This window comes from Seriola dumerili, unplaced genomic scaffold (assembly GCF_002260705.1).
Source record: "Seriola dumerili isolate Sdu_G_001 unplaced genomic scaffold, Sdu_1.0 BDQW01000169.1, whole genome shotgun sequence".
NCBI classification, from domain to species: domain Eukaryota; kingdom Metazoa; phylum Chordata; class Actinopteri; order Carangiformes; family Carangidae; genus Seriola; species Seriola dumerili.
This window is the reverse complement of record NW_019174424.1, coordinates 4,839,219-4,860,253: the sequence shown is the minus strand read 5'-3', so window position 1 is coordinate 4,860,253 and position 21,035 is coordinate 4,839,219. Positions and strand designations below refer to the sequence as shown.

The 21,035-nt window shown below is 38.0% G+C and overlaps 2 protein-coding genes across 5 annotated transcripts; one reads left to right on the top strand and one right to left on the bottom strand.

Annotated features, from left to right (window-relative positions):
• Nucleotides 1-10,719: 10,719 nt before the first annotated feature.
• On the bottom strand, nt 10,720-13,327 carry LOC111227033 (ATP synthase subunit d, mitochondrial-like). The gene is made up of 6 exons (XM_022752398.1): nt 13,104-13,327; nt 12,548-12,687; nt 11,998-12,094; nt 11,762-11,833; nt 11,345-11,407; nt 10,720-11,061 (listed from the first exon to the last, which is right to left on the bottom strand). Exons 2-6 carry the CDS (start codon nt 12,667-12,669, stop codon nt 10,930-10,932), a joined length of 486 nt encoding a protein of 161 aa, XP_022608119.1. The 5' UTR covers nt 12,670-12,687; nt 13,104-13,327; the 3' UTR covers nt 10,720-10,929.
• A 225-nt stretch (nt 13,328-13,552) lies between these two features.
• Nucleotides 13,553-20,593, top strand: LOC111227032 (acyl-CoA synthetase family member 2, mitochondrial-like). Of its 4 annotated transcripts, XM_022752394.1 has the most exons (18): nt 13,553-13,572; nt 14,192-14,370; nt 14,819-15,020; nt 15,325-15,453; nt 15,815-15,868; nt 16,076-16,194; nt 16,333-16,504; nt 17,490-17,585; nt 17,666-17,817; nt 17,903-17,994; nt 18,091-18,167; nt 18,249-18,356; nt 18,431-18,582; nt 18,705-18,846; nt 19,040-19,150; nt 19,243-19,311; nt 19,408-19,482; nt 20,288-20,593. In XM_022752394.1, the coding sequence occupies exons 2-17, from the start codon at nt 14,249-14,251 to the stop codon at nt 19,456-19,458; spliced, it is 1,848 nt and encodes a 615-aa protein (XP_022608115.1). In that variant the 5' UTR covers nt 13,553-13,572; nt 14,192-14,248; the 3' UTR covers nt 19,459-19,482; nt 20,288-20,593. The 4 variants fall into 4 exon arrangements, with proteins under 4 accessions (XP_022608115.1, XP_022608117.1, XP_022608114.1 ...); XM_022752396.1 differs by lacking the exon at nt 13,553-13,572 and having other exon boundaries at nt 14,168-14,370; nt 20,351-20,593; XM_022752393.1 differs by lacking the exon at nt 13,553-13,572 and having other exon boundaries at nt 14,168-14,370.
• The last annotated feature ends 442 nt before the right edge of the window (nt 20,594-21,035 follow it).

Below are 21,035 nucleotides of genomic sequence, written 5' to 3'. Positions count from 1 at the left end.
TATGACATTTATAGACGTTTTTATGCCTTACTACAGTATGACGTTTTTATGACATTTTATGCCTTACTATACTATGACGTTTTTACGCCTTACTATATTATGACATTTTATGACATTTTATGCCTTACTATACTATGACGTTTTTATGACATTTTATGCCTTACTATACTATGACGTTTTTATGCCTTACTATACTATGACGTTTTTATGACATTTTATGCCTTACTATACTATGACGTCTTTATGCCTTACTATACTATGACGTTTTTATGACATTTTATGCCTTACTATACTATGACCTTTTTATACCTTACTATACTATGACGTTTTTATGCCTTACTATTATATGATATTTTTATGACATTTTATGCCTTACTATACTATGACGTTTTTACGCCTTACTATATTATGACATTTTATGACATTTTATGCCTTACTATACTATGACGTTTTTATGACATTTTATGCCTTACTATACTACGACATTTTAATGCCTTACTACACTATGACAGTTGATAACGTTTTTATGCCTTACTATACTATGATGTTTTTCAATGTCTATACTATGACATTTTTATGACATTTTATGCCTTATTATACTATGACGTTTTTATGCCTTACTATATTATGACGTTTTTATGACATTTTATGCCTTACTATACTACGACATTTTAATGCCTTACTACACTATGACAGTTGATAACGTTTTTATGCCTTACTATACTATGATGTTTTTCAATGTTTTTATGCTTACTATACTATGACGTTTTTATGAAATTTTATGCCTTACTATACTACGACATTTTAATGCCTTACTACACTATGACAGTTGATAACGTTTCTATGCCTTACTATACTATGATGTTTTTCAATGTTTTTATGCTTACTATACTATGACGTTTTTATGCCTTACTATACTACGACATTTTAATGCCTTACTACACTATGACAGTTGATAACGTTTCTATGCCTTACTATACTATGATGTTTTTCAATGTTTTTATGCTTACTATACTATGACGTTTTTATGCCTTACTATACTATGATGTTTTTCAATGTTTTTATGCTTACTATACTATGACGTTTTTATGACATTTTATGCCTTACTATAATATGACATTCATAGACGTTTTTATGCCTTACTATTATATGATATTTTCATGACATTTTATGCCTTACTATACTATGACGTTTTTATGCCTTACTATACTATGACGTTTTTATGACATTTTATGCCTTACTATACTATGACGTTTTTATGCCTTACTATACTATGACGTTTTTATGACATTTTATGCCTTACTTTACTATGACGTTTTTATGCCTTACTATACTATGACGTTTTTATGCCTTACTATTATATGATATTTTTATGACATTTTATGCCTTACTATACTATGACGTTTTTATGCCTTCCTATCCTATGACGTTTCTATAACATTTTATGCCTTACTATACTACAATGTTTTTCAATGTTTTTATGCCTTACTATACTATGACGTTTATAGACGTTTTTATGACTTACTATACTATGACGTTTTTATGCCTTACTATTCTGTGACATTTATAGACGTTTTTATGCCTTAATATACTATGACGATTTTAAGACATTTTTATGCCTTACTATACTATGACGTTTTTATGACATTTTATGCCTTACTATCCTACGCCGTTTTTATGACATTTTATGCCTTACTGTACTATGACGTTTTTATGCCTTTCTTTACTATGACGATTTTATGACATTTTATGCCTTACTATACTATGACGTTTTTATGCCTTACTATACTATGACGTTTTTATGCCTTACTATACTATGACGTTTTTATGCCTTACTATACTATGACGTTTTTATGCCTTACTATACTATGACGTTTTTATGCCTTACTATACTATGACGTTTTTATGCCTTACTATACTATGACGTTTTTATGCCTTACTATACTATGACGTTTTTATGCCTTACTATACTATGACGTTTTTATGCCTTACTATACTATGACGTTTTTATGCCTTACTATACTATGACGTTTTTATGCCTTACTATACTATGACGTTTTTATGCCTTACTATACTATGACGTTTTTATGCCTTACTATACTATGACGTTTTTATGCCTTACTATACTATGACGTTTTTATGCCTTACTATACTATGACGTTTTTATGCCTTACTATACTATGACGTTTTTATGCCTTACTATACTATGACGTTTTTATGCCTTACTATACTATGACGTTTTTATGCCTTACTATACTATGACGTTTTTATGCCTTACTATACTATGACGTTTTTATGCCTTACTATACTATGACGTTTTTATGCCTTACTATACTATGACGTTTTTATGACATTTTATGCCTTACTATACTACGACATTTTAATGCCTTGCCACACTATGACAGTTGATAATGTTTTTATGCCTTACTCTACTATGATATTTTTCAACGTTTTTATGCCTTACTATACTATGACGTTTTCATGAAATTTCAGGCCTTATTATAATATGATATTTTTATGACATTTTAATCTTAATTATACAATGACGTTTTTATACCTTACTACACTATGACGTTTATTGACTTTTTTGTTCCTCACTATACTATGGCATTTTTATGAAATTTTATGCCTTACTATACTACAATGTTTTTCAATGTTTTTATGCCTTACTATACTATGACGTTTATAGACGTTTTTATGATCTTTAACCTCATAACATATGGACGTTTTTTTTGCCTTACTATAACATATGACATTAATAAACGTTTTTATGCCTTACTATACTATGACGTTTTTATTTCATTTTATGCCTTACTATACTATGACGTTTTTATGCCTTACTATACTATGACGTTTTTATGACATTTTATGCCTTACTATAATATGACATTTATAGACGTTTTTATGCATTACTATACTATGCCGTTTTTATGACATTTTATGCATTACTATACTATGACGTTTTTATGCCTTACTATACTATGATGTTTTTATGACATTTTATGCCTTACTATTCTATGACGTTTTAATGCCTTACTACACTATGACGGTTGATAATGGTTTTATTCCTTACTATACTGTGACATTTTTACAAAATTTTATGCCTTTTTATACTATGATATTTTTTGATGTTTTTATGCCTTACTATACTATGACATTTCTATGACATTTTATGCCTTACTATAGTATGATGTTTTTATGACATTTTATGCCTCACTATACTATGATGTTTTTTTATGTTTTCATGCATATTAATAGCATGACGTTTTTATGACATTTTTTGCCTTATTATACTATTAAGTTTTTATGCCTCACTATACTGACTTTTTATAAGTCCTCACTGTACTATGACTTTTTTTGCATTATTGTACTATCACGTTTTTATGCCTTACTATAGTATGACAAAAGACACATATATGACATTTATGTCCCCATATAAAGAGTGATGTTACCACATGTTCATATATTCCATATGTGAATATATGAACATATCATTTTATAACAATTATGGAATACTCGTATTAAAATGCATCTTTTCTAAAACACCATCCCCATTAAAATATTTGTATATAATTTTATTAATAATTTCTTATTAATTTAATTTTAAACATACATGTCTATTTTTCATAATTACATATATAATATGAACATATACTGACAGGCTTTGGGAAGGATATATATTTATGTAACATATGTCTCTAATATAAACAGACATACTGAAATATGTTTCTATTAGATTGGCATATATGTCAATATATGATTGTGTTCCAATTTCTTACAGGTTTCATATGTAATAATTACATATATAGGCTATACTTTAAATACATATATGATTTTACTTCTTCTGTACATATATTTCATATATGGAGATTCAACACATGTACATATATTACATTTGCTCATGGGAATTCCTGAATGTAAATTCAGATCCTATATTTTAATAAACCGTTTGGTTGATGGCATTAAAAAGCCAATCTCTTTCTTTTGGAAGGGTGGCAGGGTTGTTGCGTCCCTACTAATGTTCAGCCCAAACGTACGCCCTTGTATGCACTTGAAGTCAGTTGCAACTTGGGCGAGGTCAGATATAGTTGCAATTCCAGTTAGGAAGGACCAGTCTAAACCAGACATGAATATGTGGAGCCTTTGTTATTGTCAGTGTGATTCATTCAGAAGTCACTGCATGGTCACCTCGTGGGTGGAATTAAAAAAGAGAAAGAAAATAAAGAGAGAGAAAATTGCAGTCACAGCAAAGTGCACAGTCACTTGGCAGAAGAAGGGCAGTCGAGTTAAAGGGCAGGAGGACCCCAGCAGAGAGAAGAGGCCTGTGAGCTCAGTGTAGTGGCTAAGATTTTATGCCTCTCTGGGAAGTGCTGGAATGTGGGGAATGTGTTGACTTCACACACACACGCGTGTGCAGCCTCCCCCATTGCCGCTGCCTTGATTAGCTGGAATCAATAGAGTCTCTGTGGTTTTTCTGTGAGTCAGTGTATGTGTGTGTGTGTGTGTGTGTGTGTGTGTGTGTGTGTGTGTGTGTGTGTGTGTGTCTAAGTGTGTATGCCTTCACTGTGCGCGTGGCCCCAATCTCAGCACACATAAACACACCACCACAGCAGAAAGATAGCCGCCACCCACACTGAGCCACAACTCACTCTGCAGCTGCAGTCCTAACACCTCCAATCTGACACAATGCTGCCCTGACACTCACATTTACACACACATAATTTATCAAATTTCAAGGTGAAAATATGATTTTTTTTTCCCACTGCAAGAATCAGGTGGAATATTATTCATTTTCTCATGACATTTGTTTAATTCAACAACAATTCACTTCAGTTTAGGATGCTGTCCTCGTGTTTGTTAATCAAATTTTACTATGGGGGAAAGAAGTTGTACAGTAATTTATGCTTAATTCAATTTTCGCTGGTTAAATAAGTGTATTTACACTGAGGAAGAAAGACATCCCTGTCTACATGCCAGTGGCTTAATGTGAGGCTGTTAGGCTATGGTCAGAATGCTAACATGCTCACAGGGTCAGTGCTACCATGCTAATGTATTGCTGGTAATATTTACCAGGTTCATCATTTTAGTTTAGCCTGGTAACATGCTAATTAGCACTAAATGTAAAATACAACTCATACAAATGAGTTTTGGTTTTCTGGTTGGAGTTCTGGTTGTAAACCAAAGTATTGGGCAATTTGAAATATTGTGCCAATGACGGCATGAGATTTAGAGTCCGAGGATCACCAAAGTTATAGCAATATCTGTGCCAAGTGTCATGACAATCCATCCAAAAGTTTTTAAGACATTTCAGTCTGGATTAAAGTGGCAGATGAGCAGATTCCAGTTAGAGTTGCTCAAAAATATTTCAATAAGATGTATATATCTTAATGTAGTTTACAACATTAAATGCAGATGTATTGTTATGATTCCATGTATGTGATTTCAATCCAATTCAAGCCACACAGAGATGAACACATCAGAAAGGGGGGATCAACAAGCCAATAAGGCGCCTCCCAGAATGCTTATTAATCCCCAGTGGGTCATGAGTTTCCCAGTCGTGAAATGCCTTGCAGCCCTGCCTCACCCACCGAAGCAGTACGGCAGGATTAAGGGCTTGGGTGTTGGGTGTCTTCTAGCAAAAAGTGATTCTGGGGTCACAGCATGGGCCTGCATGTCTCAATATCAGGTATCAAAGGGAGTCAGGAGTGTGTGCTCCAACTGAGTAAATGGTTAGTGTGCATGAAGCAGACCAGGCACTGTCTTCATCTGATGGTTTTGAAATCAAGGTTGTTTAGTTTTGGTAGCCTGTCAAAACAATCTTTCACTCTATCTTTAAAGTTGGCAGAGACTTTTGGGATCACGTCCAGTCAAAAATATACAGTAGCTATAGCCTGTATATTACTTACAAAGCTCCTGCATGGGATATGAACCTCCACACTGTGAAGCTTTATCATGTAGATTTCTCTCTCTTGCCTGATGTCTGTATTACATGTAATTATTTCTGTTTGTGAATGGTAATTTGCTGCTGAAGTCTGCTCCAACAAGACTGTCTCCTTCTTCCTTTTGTTGTACATCGTCCTCTTTTCTCAATGGATGAATGTGTGCGGCTGCTGTCGGCTCACATGGCTCCCAGAGGCCGTGTTGGGGTGCCTTGTTCGTTCAGCAAACACACCAATGTCCTCCAGAACAGACCCCCCCCTAATGCTCAGCAATGCCCAATAACAGAGCAGAATTTGGCTCTGAGGACATCAAGCAAACACACTGCAAATGGCACTTTTATTTACTTGCCTTGACGTCCCCTCCCCCCAGCAGCCTTCATTTACTGGGATCTGCAGTGCCATTTCCAGGAGCCCCATGGCAACAGCAGGCCTTGTCAACAGCGGGACAACTTTCTCATGATGTCACCATGCCATGGTGATTGACAGTCTGTAGAAAGCTGATGAAGCTAAGATATCACAATCCCAACTGAACTGATATTTCCTTATAAACACATGAAGCTTGACTTTGAGCTTTGGATCAGGTTTTCTATTTAACATCACAATCCTGTTCATCATTGTAGTATCAATACAATGCATTGTGGGTGAACCATGACAGAAATTTTCACTGATCATAATAACAAAAGCATCCTGCCACTATGCTCGCTTGTTTTAATCTTGGCTGTAAATGATCGTGTTGCTGCGCGCTTTATACATCTTGTCATTCATCAAGACTTGCTCCTTGATTGTGATAATGCAATCAGCTCAGCCTCCTCTGCTCTCAGGCCTGTCAGAGTCACAGTCAGGCTGGCGGATCTGCTGTTTGCACAGGCCAATGAGCACCAGTTGCTTTGCCTTGTTGGTGGATCCCTCCTTGGCAACGAGGCCAACCCTCCCTCCCTACCACCTTTGACCTCTGACTTGGGTTGTGGCCTTTGGATGACAGGAGAAAAAAGTGGTTTGTGCCTAAATTCAGCCATCAGAATCTGGAGGAGACAGGGGCGTGCCCTCTAGGAAACTCACATCTTTGGGCATTGTGGGAGCGACAAAGATCATCAGCCAATGGCGGGGGTTAGTAAAGAGCATGATGGATTGTGTAGCTGAACGTGTGACATTTGATGGAAGTCTGAATGGGGAGCATAATAGGTTGCGTGATGGATAGGTAGGAAGCGAACACTTAGATTTTCACACAGGAGCGGATGTGAGCAGTTTGCTTTTGGGACAGAGAATGATGGATCGATTATTGAGGGGGGCGAGGACTCAGCAAATGCAGGAATAAATGCAACACACTGCTGTTTAGTTTTTACATAATTTATATTTTTATTGTCAACTGGAGAGTGGTGTTCATAAACACAATGCAAAGCTAAGAGCCAGCAACCATCATGATCCAAATCAAATGTTTACAAATGACAAATGTTGTATTGTAAGTGGTTACACACTACAAGTATACAACACTGGTTATCATCTCCCCTTATGTGCAAAGTTGACTCATAATCACACAGGAGAGCACATGCACCAAAGGCACCTCCATTCAGACTATAACAGAAATTCATGTTGTTGCACCAATGAAGCAATTTGGTTGGCTGGAAAGTGGAAGACTTTTCTTAACTTGTATTAAATACGGAACAATTCATATTTTGAGTTTCCAATTTGTAATAAACAAAAATATTGTACAATGAATAGTGAATTCCAGTTTTAAAATCAACATTACTATGTTTGACTTGTGTGTGATTTTTGCCCAAAAAAAAGAAGATGAATAAAAGCTGTATAGTCATTTGATCAGGATTCTTTAACTGCGTGCACACATGTTAAATTGAAATCCAAACCAACAACAGAACTGCCTAGTTCAGGATAGCATCAGAGGAATTCAGGGCCTGTCACACACCATCTCATGCACAGTACACACTCGAGTGTCACACATAGACTAAACTGATTTTTTACTTTTGCAAATGCTCACTTGGATAAAAATGGTTTTCATTTCTCTCTGTACAACCTTCAGAATAAGATTTTTAGATTTTGGCTGACATCTGAGACTGGAGCAGAGAGATTTCATTAAAATCATTACTGGTTGTAAAACCAGCGTGCTGATTTGTGAGCTATGGCAACAGTTATCAAGTGCACAAGTGTTGGCAACAGCTGAACAGTCAGCTGGGAAAAACATGGCTGAGCCCAGGGAAAGTAGAGCTGTAGGGGGTCACATACTCCTGCACATAGCTGTTTCACATTTTAGTTTAGCGCAGGTGACAGCCAGTGACCCTTAATGAGAGTTAAGGTCCTGCCTGCACTCCAAAAGGTCAGTGGTCAACCTGATTGGTTAATCCACAACAGCATTGCTGCTGCTGCTGCTGCTGCTGCTGCAAAAAAAGATTTCAAACTGCAACTTCACTTTTAAACCGTTTGCAATGATAAGACAGAAGCTGAATTAATAAAAATAATACATATGGAATATTTATTTCATCCCCTTCAATTCTTGGCTCCATTTGCTGTGTTTTCACTCTCGGTCTCAAGTAGCTTCTTGAGAAAGCGGTGGTGTAGCTGTGTGCTCATGTTGCACCACAGTCACGTCAAGTTTACCCTGTTGCAGACTGAGGACACAAGTGCTCGTTGGTATGACATAATGTGTAGATTTGGGGAGGATTAACACCGCTTGGCTGTGGAATGCATAATATGTCTGAGTGGGGAAATCATAAGAGAGGGGGACAACGAGGGTATAGGAGCTGCACAACATGCTGACGGTGAAATTTTCCTTCGCCCTGTTATTTCAGAAATGTGAGGCTGCTGAAAGACAGAAGTTTCTCTCATTCACATCTACTCCTGCTGCTATGATTAGTGCAGGCCTTAAAGTTATTTAAAAAAAAACAAAAAACTTTATCACTTGGACATATTGTCTATTAAATATGCAAATAACCAATGTGGTCAGACAATGTTCTTGAATTATAGTTGTATAGTATTTACATAGCTGGCAGAGTGTATCTGTTGGTCATTTTGAATTCAAGAAATAAATATGGAGAATGAAAAGTCACGTTTGTATCAAATACTGTAGATGCACTCTCACTCATACAGTAGACTATCTAGATTTGACTTTTGAGTTGCATTAAGGTGTTCATTTTCCTTCAGTATTTGGCATATGGAGGGAGTTAATTTTTGCTTTTGTTATTAAATTTCCAGTGGTGGAATGTAGCTAAGTACATTTACTCAAGTCCTGTACTAAAGCTATTGTTATTACTTACTTGGCAATTTGAGATTTTATATACAAAATATGTGATTACTTAATAAAATATGAATTATTGATTGTTGGCTACAACATTTAAATGGTGCTTAGAACAAGGGTTGTTGTTCATAATGTGTGCTTTTACTTAATAATATATATGTACTTTTACTTAAGAAATACTCTGAATGCAGGACTTTAGATTGTTTTTGCACAGTGGTATTTCTAACTTCACTTAAGTAAATCATCTGAATACTTATTCTATTTATCTATCATCTATCTATTCTTATTCTACCTCTGCAAAATTCTACAATACAGTTGCATGATTTGCAAAATTGTTTGAATTAAGCAAAGTATCAGTGATTTGTAGTAAATCAGGTAGAACATGCAAAACCACTGCCATGGTGCTTTAAATGATAAAAAATGAATGCATATAACTTTACCCAGTTTTGCTAGTCTTGTGCTTTGAAAAAAACATTGCATTTTGCTGAGTTTTTTTTTTTTAAAGTCTTTGAGACAAAAAACGAACAAGAATAATATAGATTTTAAAATGACTTGATGACAATGAGTGATTATCTCACAGTGAGGGACACATCTGACCCCTCCGTCTCAGGCAGATGCTGCCCTCTGCAGGAAGAAAGTCAAGCTGCAGCTTGATGTAGCACGTCACTGCTGTATACGGTGTATCCTGAGACAATGACAATATTTAGGTCGGGGTACATTCCTCTACTTATCACCATAATGCCTGCACTGATGGACCAAGTTATGTACAGTATTAAGCCACAAACCCAAGCCATAATAACAGTGCAGTGAGAGCACAGAAAACAGGCTTTATGTTTAAAGTCTTGCTGCAATCCCAGAGAGACTGCTCACATTTCCAGCCATGGTGAAATGTAGATTTATGCCGTAGTCATAACAAAGCCTGAACATGACTGACACAGCATAATAAATGGGCTGAGGCCGCGATCATTTGTACTGCAGACATGCTGTCCACGCACTGATGGGTGACTTGAATCTGTCTAATATAACACTGGATCTATCCAGTACAATAAGGCAATCTTTTCAAGTGTGAGGCCGTGCCTACCTGCTCACACGGGTAAATATTCAAAGAGAAGAGAGGAGTGCTTTTGCCCTACTGATGCAGAACACTGACAACTACAAGTCTCTGTCCCAAAGACAACAGGGACTCCATGAGGGAAAGGAAACCATACTCTGCTTTCTGCTGAGAGCGATTTGGCCGAGCGTGTACTTAAAAAGTCATCAGTGTATCCACAAGGGTTAGATTTTCAGTGAGTGTTGGAGGATATTTCATACCAAATTTAGAAAGAAAACACAGTCCAACAGATCAAGTTGAGTTCATGACGCCTGGGAAGAAATCCAGTAATAAAATAACAGTTGTTTGCCTGTGAGGGATCTGTGAGCTTGTTTATAATGGGCCTGTGAACATGGACAACCTTTAGCTCATTTTTACTGATCACTAAAAGTCAGAATGTTGCAACATGTTTTTTTTTTTTTTTTTTTTACTTTTAGGAGGCACTGAATTTTAATTAAGAAGAAACCAAAACAAAAAAAATGTGTTATGTTTCATGTTCATTTTTTCCCTGCATTCATTCAGCTCTTACAGACAGTGGAAAAAAACATTTCAGTAATAACTCCTGAATGAGCAAACAGGTTTTTTATACATATACTGTACAGGTTTTCCTCAATGGAAGATACACGTTATAGAATTTAGTCACTGTGGTGCATTTACAGTTCACCAATGGGTTTGTGTGGCCAGTAAGGATGTTTCACTTTGTCCAGCTTTGTTTCCGGGAAAGTCTCATTCAAGTCTTCGATGGTCATCTGATCAAAGGGAATCATGTTCTTGAATTTGTCCAGCTGGGGGAACAAAAGCAGGATTTTAATTAAGTTTCTCCACTTGAATCTGGCAAATTAAGAAGGTGGGTGGAAATAAGAAGTATCAGATTTAACAATTATAGTTTCAGTATCCTATTACAGCTGATGGAAGGATCTTAAAGAACAACCGAGTCCAATGATGAATTTGCTCTGCATTTTTTTAGCTGGGAGTCTAAGTCTGTAGATTTGTGTTTAAGGCAATATTCTGCTGTACTAATGATACACACAGGGGCTGATAATGTAAGCTTAAATGTAAAGTACCCACCTCTTTTTCATACTGGGTGATACGAGCTTTGGATGCTTCCATGTAGGCAGCAGCTGTTGTGCTCTGAAAGACAGAGAAATAAAAGAGAGTTTTAATACAGTTGTGGATGATATGGTATGATATGGCTCATACTGCAAGACAAAAAAAAAATCCAACAAGTTTGCATGTAAAGCTAAATAACTTACAAGTATCTGGTTCATCCTCAGTGATTACTGGTTTTTGCACACAAAACCATCTAGCTTTGGACATTTTTAATGTTTGCTCTGACCACACTTGAACTCAGTACTGCACACACGCACTGTGGGGTAATTATTTGAGAAAACCTATCAAGTATCAGGATGAATGCTGCTTTTTAAAAGGTGCTCATGGGAGGACACACAGAGGTCTCTACTAGACACCAGGCACAGACGCACTCACCGCTTCTGCCTCCTGAGAGTTGATCAGTGCTGTCTGAGTGTCTACAGGCTCAGGGACCTTCAGGGTGCTGAACTGAAGGGAAACAGACAGTTGAACTACATGTATTAACAATAAAATGCTCTACATGCTGTTATTATAGTCAGACATCCATTACTGTACCTAAAAGTAATTATCCAAAATGGCATAACGGCCCAACCTACCAGTAATAGCTTGTTTACTTTGCGATCTTCTCTTACCTTCTTCTCAAACTCATCCACCATGCCGGCTTTCACCACAGCTGACCTGTAGTAGCTCCAGTCAATGGCGGCAGGTTTCTCCGGCAGAGAGGTGAGCCTGTGAACACAGATCATATGGTTACCTTTCTGTAGGCTACTGTTCCTGTTTATATCACTGCTAATTTAAAAAAAAAAAAAAAAATTTTAAAGGCTGTCCATCAGTTCATCTCCTATAACCATAGACCCACATGCACGTGTACTTTAGTGTTGCCCATAAAACCTGCATGTTACTGGACTGTGGGAGGAAGTGTTTGCAGACAAGTAGACAAGGGTGAGAAACTCCAGCTGGTGGGTTTGAACACAGGAACTTATTGCTTTGAGGTGACAGTGCTAACCACTGAACCACCATGAACATGTAGATATGCCTTAATGTGCGTGACAATTTCCACACAATACCACATTTAGAAGTGAATCTGTGGTGTCAAAGTGTTGGTGAAGCACCACTGTTACACTTTTATAAGGTAACGGTCATGCCAAATGTTGGAAATGGTATTTGACCGGGAATACAAACTTTGCAGAAATAGCATCGCTCCGTGTCTTCAGGTTGTTGAACATGGTCCTCTGGTTGGGGGGGACCCTTTCTGCAAAAGCCACCCAGTCAATGGCCTTGAGGGCAGCTCTTCTCCCAGCCATGCTTCAAGGATGTGTTGTCTGAAGGGGACAGAAAGACTCAACATTGACATTTTAGATTTTTAAATAGTCTTAATGGTTTCTGTTCTGGTAACGCCTCCTCGTGATTCATTGCTCTTAAAATCGGTATTTTTCATCTCTGAAACTCGTTCAATGGACAAGCATGAATTGTATTAACTTCATGTCACACAGTCTAAATCGTCCTCCACGCTTTTCATATTCATTCATAATGTCACTTCTCATGTAGTTCAGTCTGATGCAGAACTGATGCCAGTTAGCAAACATAGCTGATGGTTAGCAAAGAAGTAACAACACCCAGGACAGATGGAATAAGCAGCAGTTTTAAATTAGTGTCATTTGGGTAGATTTTTCAAACGAATCTGGTTGATGTGAACGCGACAATGTGTTCAAAGCATCTCAAAGTGAACATGTCTCACCGTCAATGGGACACAAACTCCTCGGAACTGCACTGGTAGCGACCGACCGGAGACGGAATTGAGCTAATTTAACAGTTAGTGAGTCAAATCTGTCAATTGCTGGTCTCGGTATTTAAAGATTGTGATTATGACTGGTGGCATAACAGCACACAAATCAAGTTTCAACTGTAAACAACCAGTATAGACCACCTAGCTATCTCCGTTTACATTGTTTTATTTTGAAAGTTGTCAGCAGAAGTTGCTTTTTTATTCACTGCCCTCTAACGGTCAATGTGTGGAACTGCAACACCAAAGTAATTACGGGGCAGGATATGATATCAATTTTATCTTACCCTATCCGTGTCAGTAATACAGAAACAACGAACCCTTGCACCAATTACTCTGTGGGATCTGTCCATTGTTTGCATCTGAGGCTATGGAGGCGGTGGGGATGCCGTTCGTTTCACTGACTCTTTCTCGGCTGAGGATAGTAAGAAAAACTGTCTTTCTGACTAATGCTTTTGATTGCATATTAACATTTTTTTTAATTATTCTGTCCATATCTTGCAGCTTTGGGACACGTGCCTTTGCTGTTTGGCTTTAAGTTTAAACATTACACAAGAAAATAACATTGTGCTTTGGATATTGCTCTGTTGTTAATTGCTGCAGTTTGTTTGTGTAGTCTTCTGATGAAGATGTTTTATTCATCTAAACGTTTATACAAAGCAAATGTAGAACAAATCTTTTCCCTCCTTGTGGCTCATGTTTTAACAGGGCCTTGTCTCTTGCATTTTGAGTGCTCACATTTCAAAAATCTTTCACTTTTGAAACAGATGCAGATACTGTGTGGTGTATAAACTTCATTTGAACTTATTGTTTTTATGGTTTTGTCTGGTCAATAGTAAATATTATAATGGAATTGAAGTAAATATTTTCTTGAAAAGTTCTGAAATGTGCTGTGAATGGCCAAATGGTGAAGATACTCTTATCTCTCCGCCAGTGAGGAGGGGAGTGGAGGTTAAATATTACACAAACAGTGATAAAATCCAACCAGAGTTAAGTCAAACTGGTAAGAACCAGCTCATTAACACTCAGTGTCTTCTACTCAGATACAGTAGGACTGTAGATCCAGTTGAAACAGACTGACTGTGTGACACTTGAGACCGATGTCAGGACTGATTTCCTCCTCACTGCTAAGGTCCTGTGCTCACAGTCTCCGATCTGTGGATGGACTCAAACACAGCAAGACATGGAAATCATGCAGCACAAATGTGCTCCAGTGGTGTCGGTAAGTTTATGCTCTTCATACTCAAGTTATACTCTACTGATACTCTTGCTGACAAAAACATAAAGAACAAAACAATATTTGCCTGGTCATTTCTGGCTCTCATGTATTCAGAGGCTAACCATGACCACTCTGTCTGTCAACAATATGAGCTCAGTATTTTTATGTATGGTTGTTTGGTTGAAGGGTCAGTTACATCTCTGCACTAAAACAATGCCTTCTCAACATTATGTTTTTGCTTGCATTAGACTGAGTCTGATTATCTTGGCATGGTGTGTGTTTTTATGTCTTATTCATCAGCTTACCCAAGGCTCATGTATTCTGTAATGTAGAGGAGTGTTAAATAATCAGTTACAGTTACTATAAATGCAGTTACTGTAAGTGTAATGTTCAACTCATAGTCTGTGCACTGTATTTGACCAATGTGCTTTTTGCTGAATGTTGTTCTTAGTGCCCGGTCACTCCATGTGGACAGTCCACCTCACAAACCCTCTCTGACCACGAGCTATGTGCATGGCACCTCCACCTTCCCTCTGCTCCCCCTGACTGTGGGCCAGAGCCTGGACAACACGGTGCAGCGCTGGCCTGACCGTGAAGCCGTAGTCTTCCTGCAGGATGGCATCCGGAAAACCTTTGCACAGTTTCAGCAAGATGTGCGTCTCCGATTTTGAGCCATCAGCTTTGGCTTTCAAGAGCCTTCTTGCATGTGTCAAACTTTGAACATAATGGCTTCTTGCTATTCAGTTGATATATTTGGAACCTTGAAATGCTCATCTGGTTTATCAATGTCTCTCTGGTTCTCTTGCTCCAGTCTGTGGAAGAAATAATAAATAATCATCAGACTTGTATATATAACAGTTTAACTAAATATCATGCTTTACAAAAAAATCTTTAGCTCTAATGTTGGTTCATAAAATAAATAATTGTCTAATATTTTTGTGACATTCATTGCTGCAGGTTGACAAGGTGGCTGCAGGTCTCCTTGCTCTGGGGCTGAAGCGAGGTGACCGACTGGGGGTTTGGGGACCCAACATATATGAATGGATCCTTTTCCAATTTGCTTCAGCCAAGGCTGGAATTATACTGGTGAGTTTGGGAGCTGTGTATGCCTTTAAAATGACATTTGCAGCAGTGTAGCCTTGTGGTTAGACAGAAAGTCTTTCAGCTCAGTGACTGGACAAATTACATCATGCTGTATAGTGTCAGTGAGTAGGACATTGAACCTATCCAGGGGCTGCGAGGAGTTGTTATGTAGTTGTACTATTATATGTTTACTAGATCATTATAATCCCTAAAAATGTATTAACCTCTGTAAACAGCATAATGTAATATACTTTATGTATTAAAGAATATAACCGGTATAGTATGAAATATAAAGGTCTTTTTAGAAATGTGTGGTGAGTGGTTGTATAATAGACTTGATTTTAAACTGCTGTTATCCTTGCAGGCGTCATTGAACCCAGCCTATCAGGTGAAGGAAGTGGAGTTTACTTTGAATAAGGTATAACTTGCGGCCAGTGTTGCGTCACAGTGCATTAGCCTACTTACAAAACCACACACTTACTTTACTACTTAACCTAAGTGAAACACAAAAGCATGTCAATTTAGACAACTGACAGCTGTCAATTTACTTCTGTCATACTAGCAAATTCCTTACACAAAAGCATGTATGAATTTAAATTCAACTTAATTAGTATGTTGTGTCTAGGTCCAGTGTAAAGCAGTGGTCTGCCCTACCCACTTTAAAACCCAGAAGTTCTGCGAGATGCTGAGAGAGATCTGCCCAGAGATCGATCTGACACCAGCTGGCATGGTCAAAAGCTCCAGGTATGACAGATTTCTGAAAATATTCTCATGACAACTACTCTTTCTCTCTTATCATTATTGGAATAAGATACAATAAATACTTCACAAACTATGTATAATTGAAGGTTTTCTGGATGTAATATAAAGATCCTGTCTTAGGTCTGCCAGGGTGCCAGACTTGCGTATGGTGATTGTGACAGATAGCAGACAGCCAGGGATGCTCCACGTAGAGGATGTGATGCAAGCAGGGGAGAGTCGGCACCACAAAGAGCTGATGGATCTACAGAGCAAGCTGTCCTTCGATGATCCCATCAACATTCAGTTCACATCAGTAACCTTCAGTATTGCACCTTTTACAATGGCATACATGCATTGTGTTATTTGGACTGACATCATGATGTAACATATACACGCATCAAGCACTTTATTGGAAACACTATACTTACATTTGGTAGTTCCTCCCTTTGCCTCTAAAACAGCCTCACATTTCCATGGCATGGATTCCACAAGATGTTGGAAACATTCTTTTGAGAATGTGATTCATGTTGACATGATTCCATCACACAATTTCTGTCAGCTGCACATTCATGATGCAAATCTACTGTTCCACCACAACCTAAGGTGTTATACTGGATTCAGACATGTCGACTGGGGAGGCCATGGAAGTTCACTGAACACATTGTCACGTTCATGAAACCAGTTTGATATGACTTTTGCTTTGTGACATGGTGTATTATCATGCTGGAAGTAGCCACTAGAGAAGGGTAAATTGTGGCCATTAAGGGATACACATGGTCAGCTACAATACTCAGATAGGCATTAAAACAATGACTGATTGGTGTCAAGGGGCCCAAAGTGTGCCAAGAAAAATTCCCTAAACCATTACACCACCACTCCCAGCCTGGACTGTTGACACAAGGGAAGTTGGGTCTATGGATTCACGCTGTTGACACCAAATTGTAAACCTGCCATTTGCGTGCCTCAGCAGAAATCCAGATTCACCAGACCAGGCTATGTTTTTCCGGCCCCGTTTTTTTTCCAGTCTTCAACTGCCCAGTTTTGGTGAGCTTGTGCCCACTTCAACCTTAGATTTCTGTTCCTGGCTGACAGGAGTGGAACCAGACATGGGCTTCTGCTGTTGTAGTCTACACCAACAATCATGCCATGGTCAAAGTCAATGAGGTCACATTTTTCCCCATTCTAATGTTGATGTGAACATTAACAGAAGCCCCTAGCCTGTACAGTTGTTCCTAACAAAGTGCTAGGTGAGTGTAGATCTAACAATGATTCAGATCAAGTTATGTTTTTTGTTTTAGGGTACTACTGGGAGTCCAAAGGGAGCCACTCTTTCCCATCACAATATCGTAAATAATGCCTACTTTATGGGTCTCCGAATGGGTTATACATCAATAGTAAGTCCATTTTGTCTCTTGAATTGAAGAAAACATAAAGAATGAAACATGATTAATTTATTTTTCTATATTTCCATCAGCCTCAGGTACGAGTGTGTGTGCCTGTACCCATGTACCACTGCTTTGGCTCTGTACTTGGAGGGATGAGTATGGCAATGCATGGTATCAAACTCGTCTTCCCTTCCCCTGGCTACAGCAGCCTTGCCAATTTAGAGGCCATTCAGAGTGAAAAGTACGAGACGCTTCTCATCACCCAAATGACTTACAAATGGAAAGCACAATGCACTTTCACTGACTGCAATGTATTTTTACTCAAGGTGTAATATCGTCTATGGCACTCCCACAATGTTCACTGACTTGCTTAGCCAACCAGAGTTACACAAGTATGACTTGTCATCAATTGAAGCTGGTAAGAAATGTAAAGACTAAAGCTATGTCGTTGTGGATTTGGTTTGATGTTTGGAGCCATTATTTGAAGCATCCTTATCCATTTGTTGTGCTTTAGGGATTATGGCAGGTTCTCCATGCCCCCCTGAGATTGTGAGAAAACTGAGAACAGACTTGAATATGAAAGAGATAACGGTGAGCATTTACATGTCCTGTACCTTTTTCAAATAACATTTCTTTAGCTTAAAAAAACTTGTATCCACCAATTTTTAACAGTTAGCTTATGGAACCACTGAGAATAGCCCCATTACATTTTTGGGATTCCCACAAGACAACGAGGAGCTGAAGATAAATACTGTTGGTTGTATCATGAGCCACACTGAGGTATGCCTCCTCTTTCGCACAACCTTCACATTTCCATGACAACACTATGACTTACAGTATGGTTGTAACTATAGGCTAAAGTGGTGGACCCCACTACTGGGGAGATAGTCCCTCTAGGCACATCAGGTGAGCTGATGATCAGAGGCAGTTGTGTCATGCACGGGTACTGGGCTGATCCTGAGAAAACTGGAGAGGTTATCTCCCAAGATCGCTGGTACAGGACTGGGTAAGATGAATGTTGACTTATGTCTTTATGTCACTCAACAGAAAAATATGTTTTGTTCAGGGTAGAGATGTATATCTATGTTAGTGGCAAAGAGGTTGTTGCTACAATTTTCCTCTACACAGTGACACAGCCAGCCTGAACAGTCTGGGATATTGCCGTATTGAAGGACGCATTAAGGACATGATCATCCGTGGAGGGGAGAACATCTACCCTGCTGAGATAGAGCAATTTCTCTATACACATCCTAAAGTGCAGGAGGTGCAGGTAAGATTCAAAACCACTGGGGGCAGCAAAGTATGTTTCATAATTTAATGGCAGCGATCCACTGTGAGGCTGTAGTTTTGTCAATTTCATTGTAGGAACAGCAGTTGAAATCTCCTTTTTTGTTGTTTCATAGAGAGGTCACATTAATCAGCTGTGGTGGCAGGTCTAAATTCTAGGTGTTCCATTTTCCCAGGTGGTTGGAGTGAAAGATGAGAGGCTGGGCGAGCAGGTGTGTGCTTGCATCAGGCTGAAGGAGGGCCACATCTCCAGTACAGAGGAGATTAGAGCGTTCTGCAAAGGCCAGGTGAGAGTAGGTGATAAATTAAACAGCCAAAATCTCAACATACCCAACCACAGAGCACAGCGTGGACTGATACTTCTTTTTCTTTTTCCTAGATTTCTCACTTCAAAATCCCACACTATGTGATCTTTGTAGACAGCTACCCCCTGACTGTCTCTGGAAAGGTAACTTCTGCTCTAATACCAACACATCAACACGAGCAGGATGATTTATGATTAATCAAAATAAAACTGAGATGGCTGCTACTTTTGTTTTTCTAGATCAAGAAGAACATTTTAAAACAGGATATGGAGAAGAAACTGGGTCTTTAATTTGTGGACTGATGGACATTGAGGGTACGTACTGGCTAAAAAGAAGTCTGGCAGGGGAGAGTAATGCAACTGGGACTGATTTGATTTTTTTTTTTTTTTTTTTTTTTACATTTTGCTGTTTAAATATTAATTTAAAAATAAAATCTTGTGACCTATTTGCGTATATTTTGATCTTTTTGATCTAATAGTTGTTTGACAATAAATTCTTAACACAAGGTATACCACTTACAATGGTCACAAAATGGGCTATGTGCTAAGAATTTATTTATAAATTATCTAATCTTTACTTAAACAGTAATCAGTAATAAACAACATATTTATCATCTTAATCTTTATTTATTTACCTAAACAATTTTGACAATATATTGTAATACAATGGCATTTAGCAAGGCAAAGAACAATGCCCTTTCTCTGGTGAGGACAGAAAAATGGTGTCTACCTGATGTATGGTTGCGACTGCTGGGTTGGTTGGTAAAATCATACTATAGCACACAATTACAACCAATATTTAATCAAGATTACACAGTATTGTTTTGTGTTTTTCAGAATTCTGGTATATGACACCATTTTTCCTTTCTATTTTAAAAACAGTTGCAGTATTATGAGAATTTTTCTTATTCTGTCCCTTTAATGAATCTAACCCTAAGTTCAACCAGGAGGACTATCTTTATTCCTCATTCATTCACAATTCTCTCTCTCAACCCACTTCTTGTAATCAGCTCACTTAAGGTGTTTTCCGTAACCAATCAGATTTCACCAAAATCTCAACCAGCTAAACATGTTGTCACTGTCAAACTCTAAAATCTGTTCCCCTCTCTTCTGCTGTCAGCTGTCATTTCAGTGCATATTGCTGTGACCCTCCACCCATTTCACCTCCAGTCTCCGTATCTAGTACCAGGTCGAGCTCATCAGAGTCCACTCCTCATCACATCCAGATCTCCAGCATTCTCTTCTTCCGATCACCACCACCACCAGTGTCTTGACCCCGGGTGGTTTCCTATACTTTGCACAGCCTCACTCCATTTTCAAATATGATGACATCAGGGCGGGGTCTACTCACCAAAGACTCTCACATCTCTCACTTTTCCTCTCTTGTTTTGCACATGGCAATAAAAGTTTATTCGTTAACTCAGAATGAAGTCTCTCCTGACTGACTTTGAGCTTTGGGGAGGTACTTTTACTGTTTTGTTTTAAATATTACACAAGAAAAACAATCTTACTATGATCGAGCTAAAATAGGTGATGCATTATACCTTGGGTCTAGCCGTGTTGTTGATCACTGCAGTGTTTTTATGTCTACTTCCAAGACATCTGATGAAGATGTTTTATTCATCTAAAGTTTCATATAAAGCAAATGTAAGGACAACTTTTTCCTTCCTCTTGGCTCATGTTTTTAGCAGGGCCTTATCTTTTGCCTTCTGAGTGCTTACATTTCAAAATCTTTCACTTTTGGCATATATAACTACATTTGAATTCATGATTTGTATGGTCTTGTCAGAATTGGTCAATAGTAAATATTATAATGGAATTAAAGTTTTCTTGAAATGTGCTAAAATGTGAATTGAATGGCTTCTTAT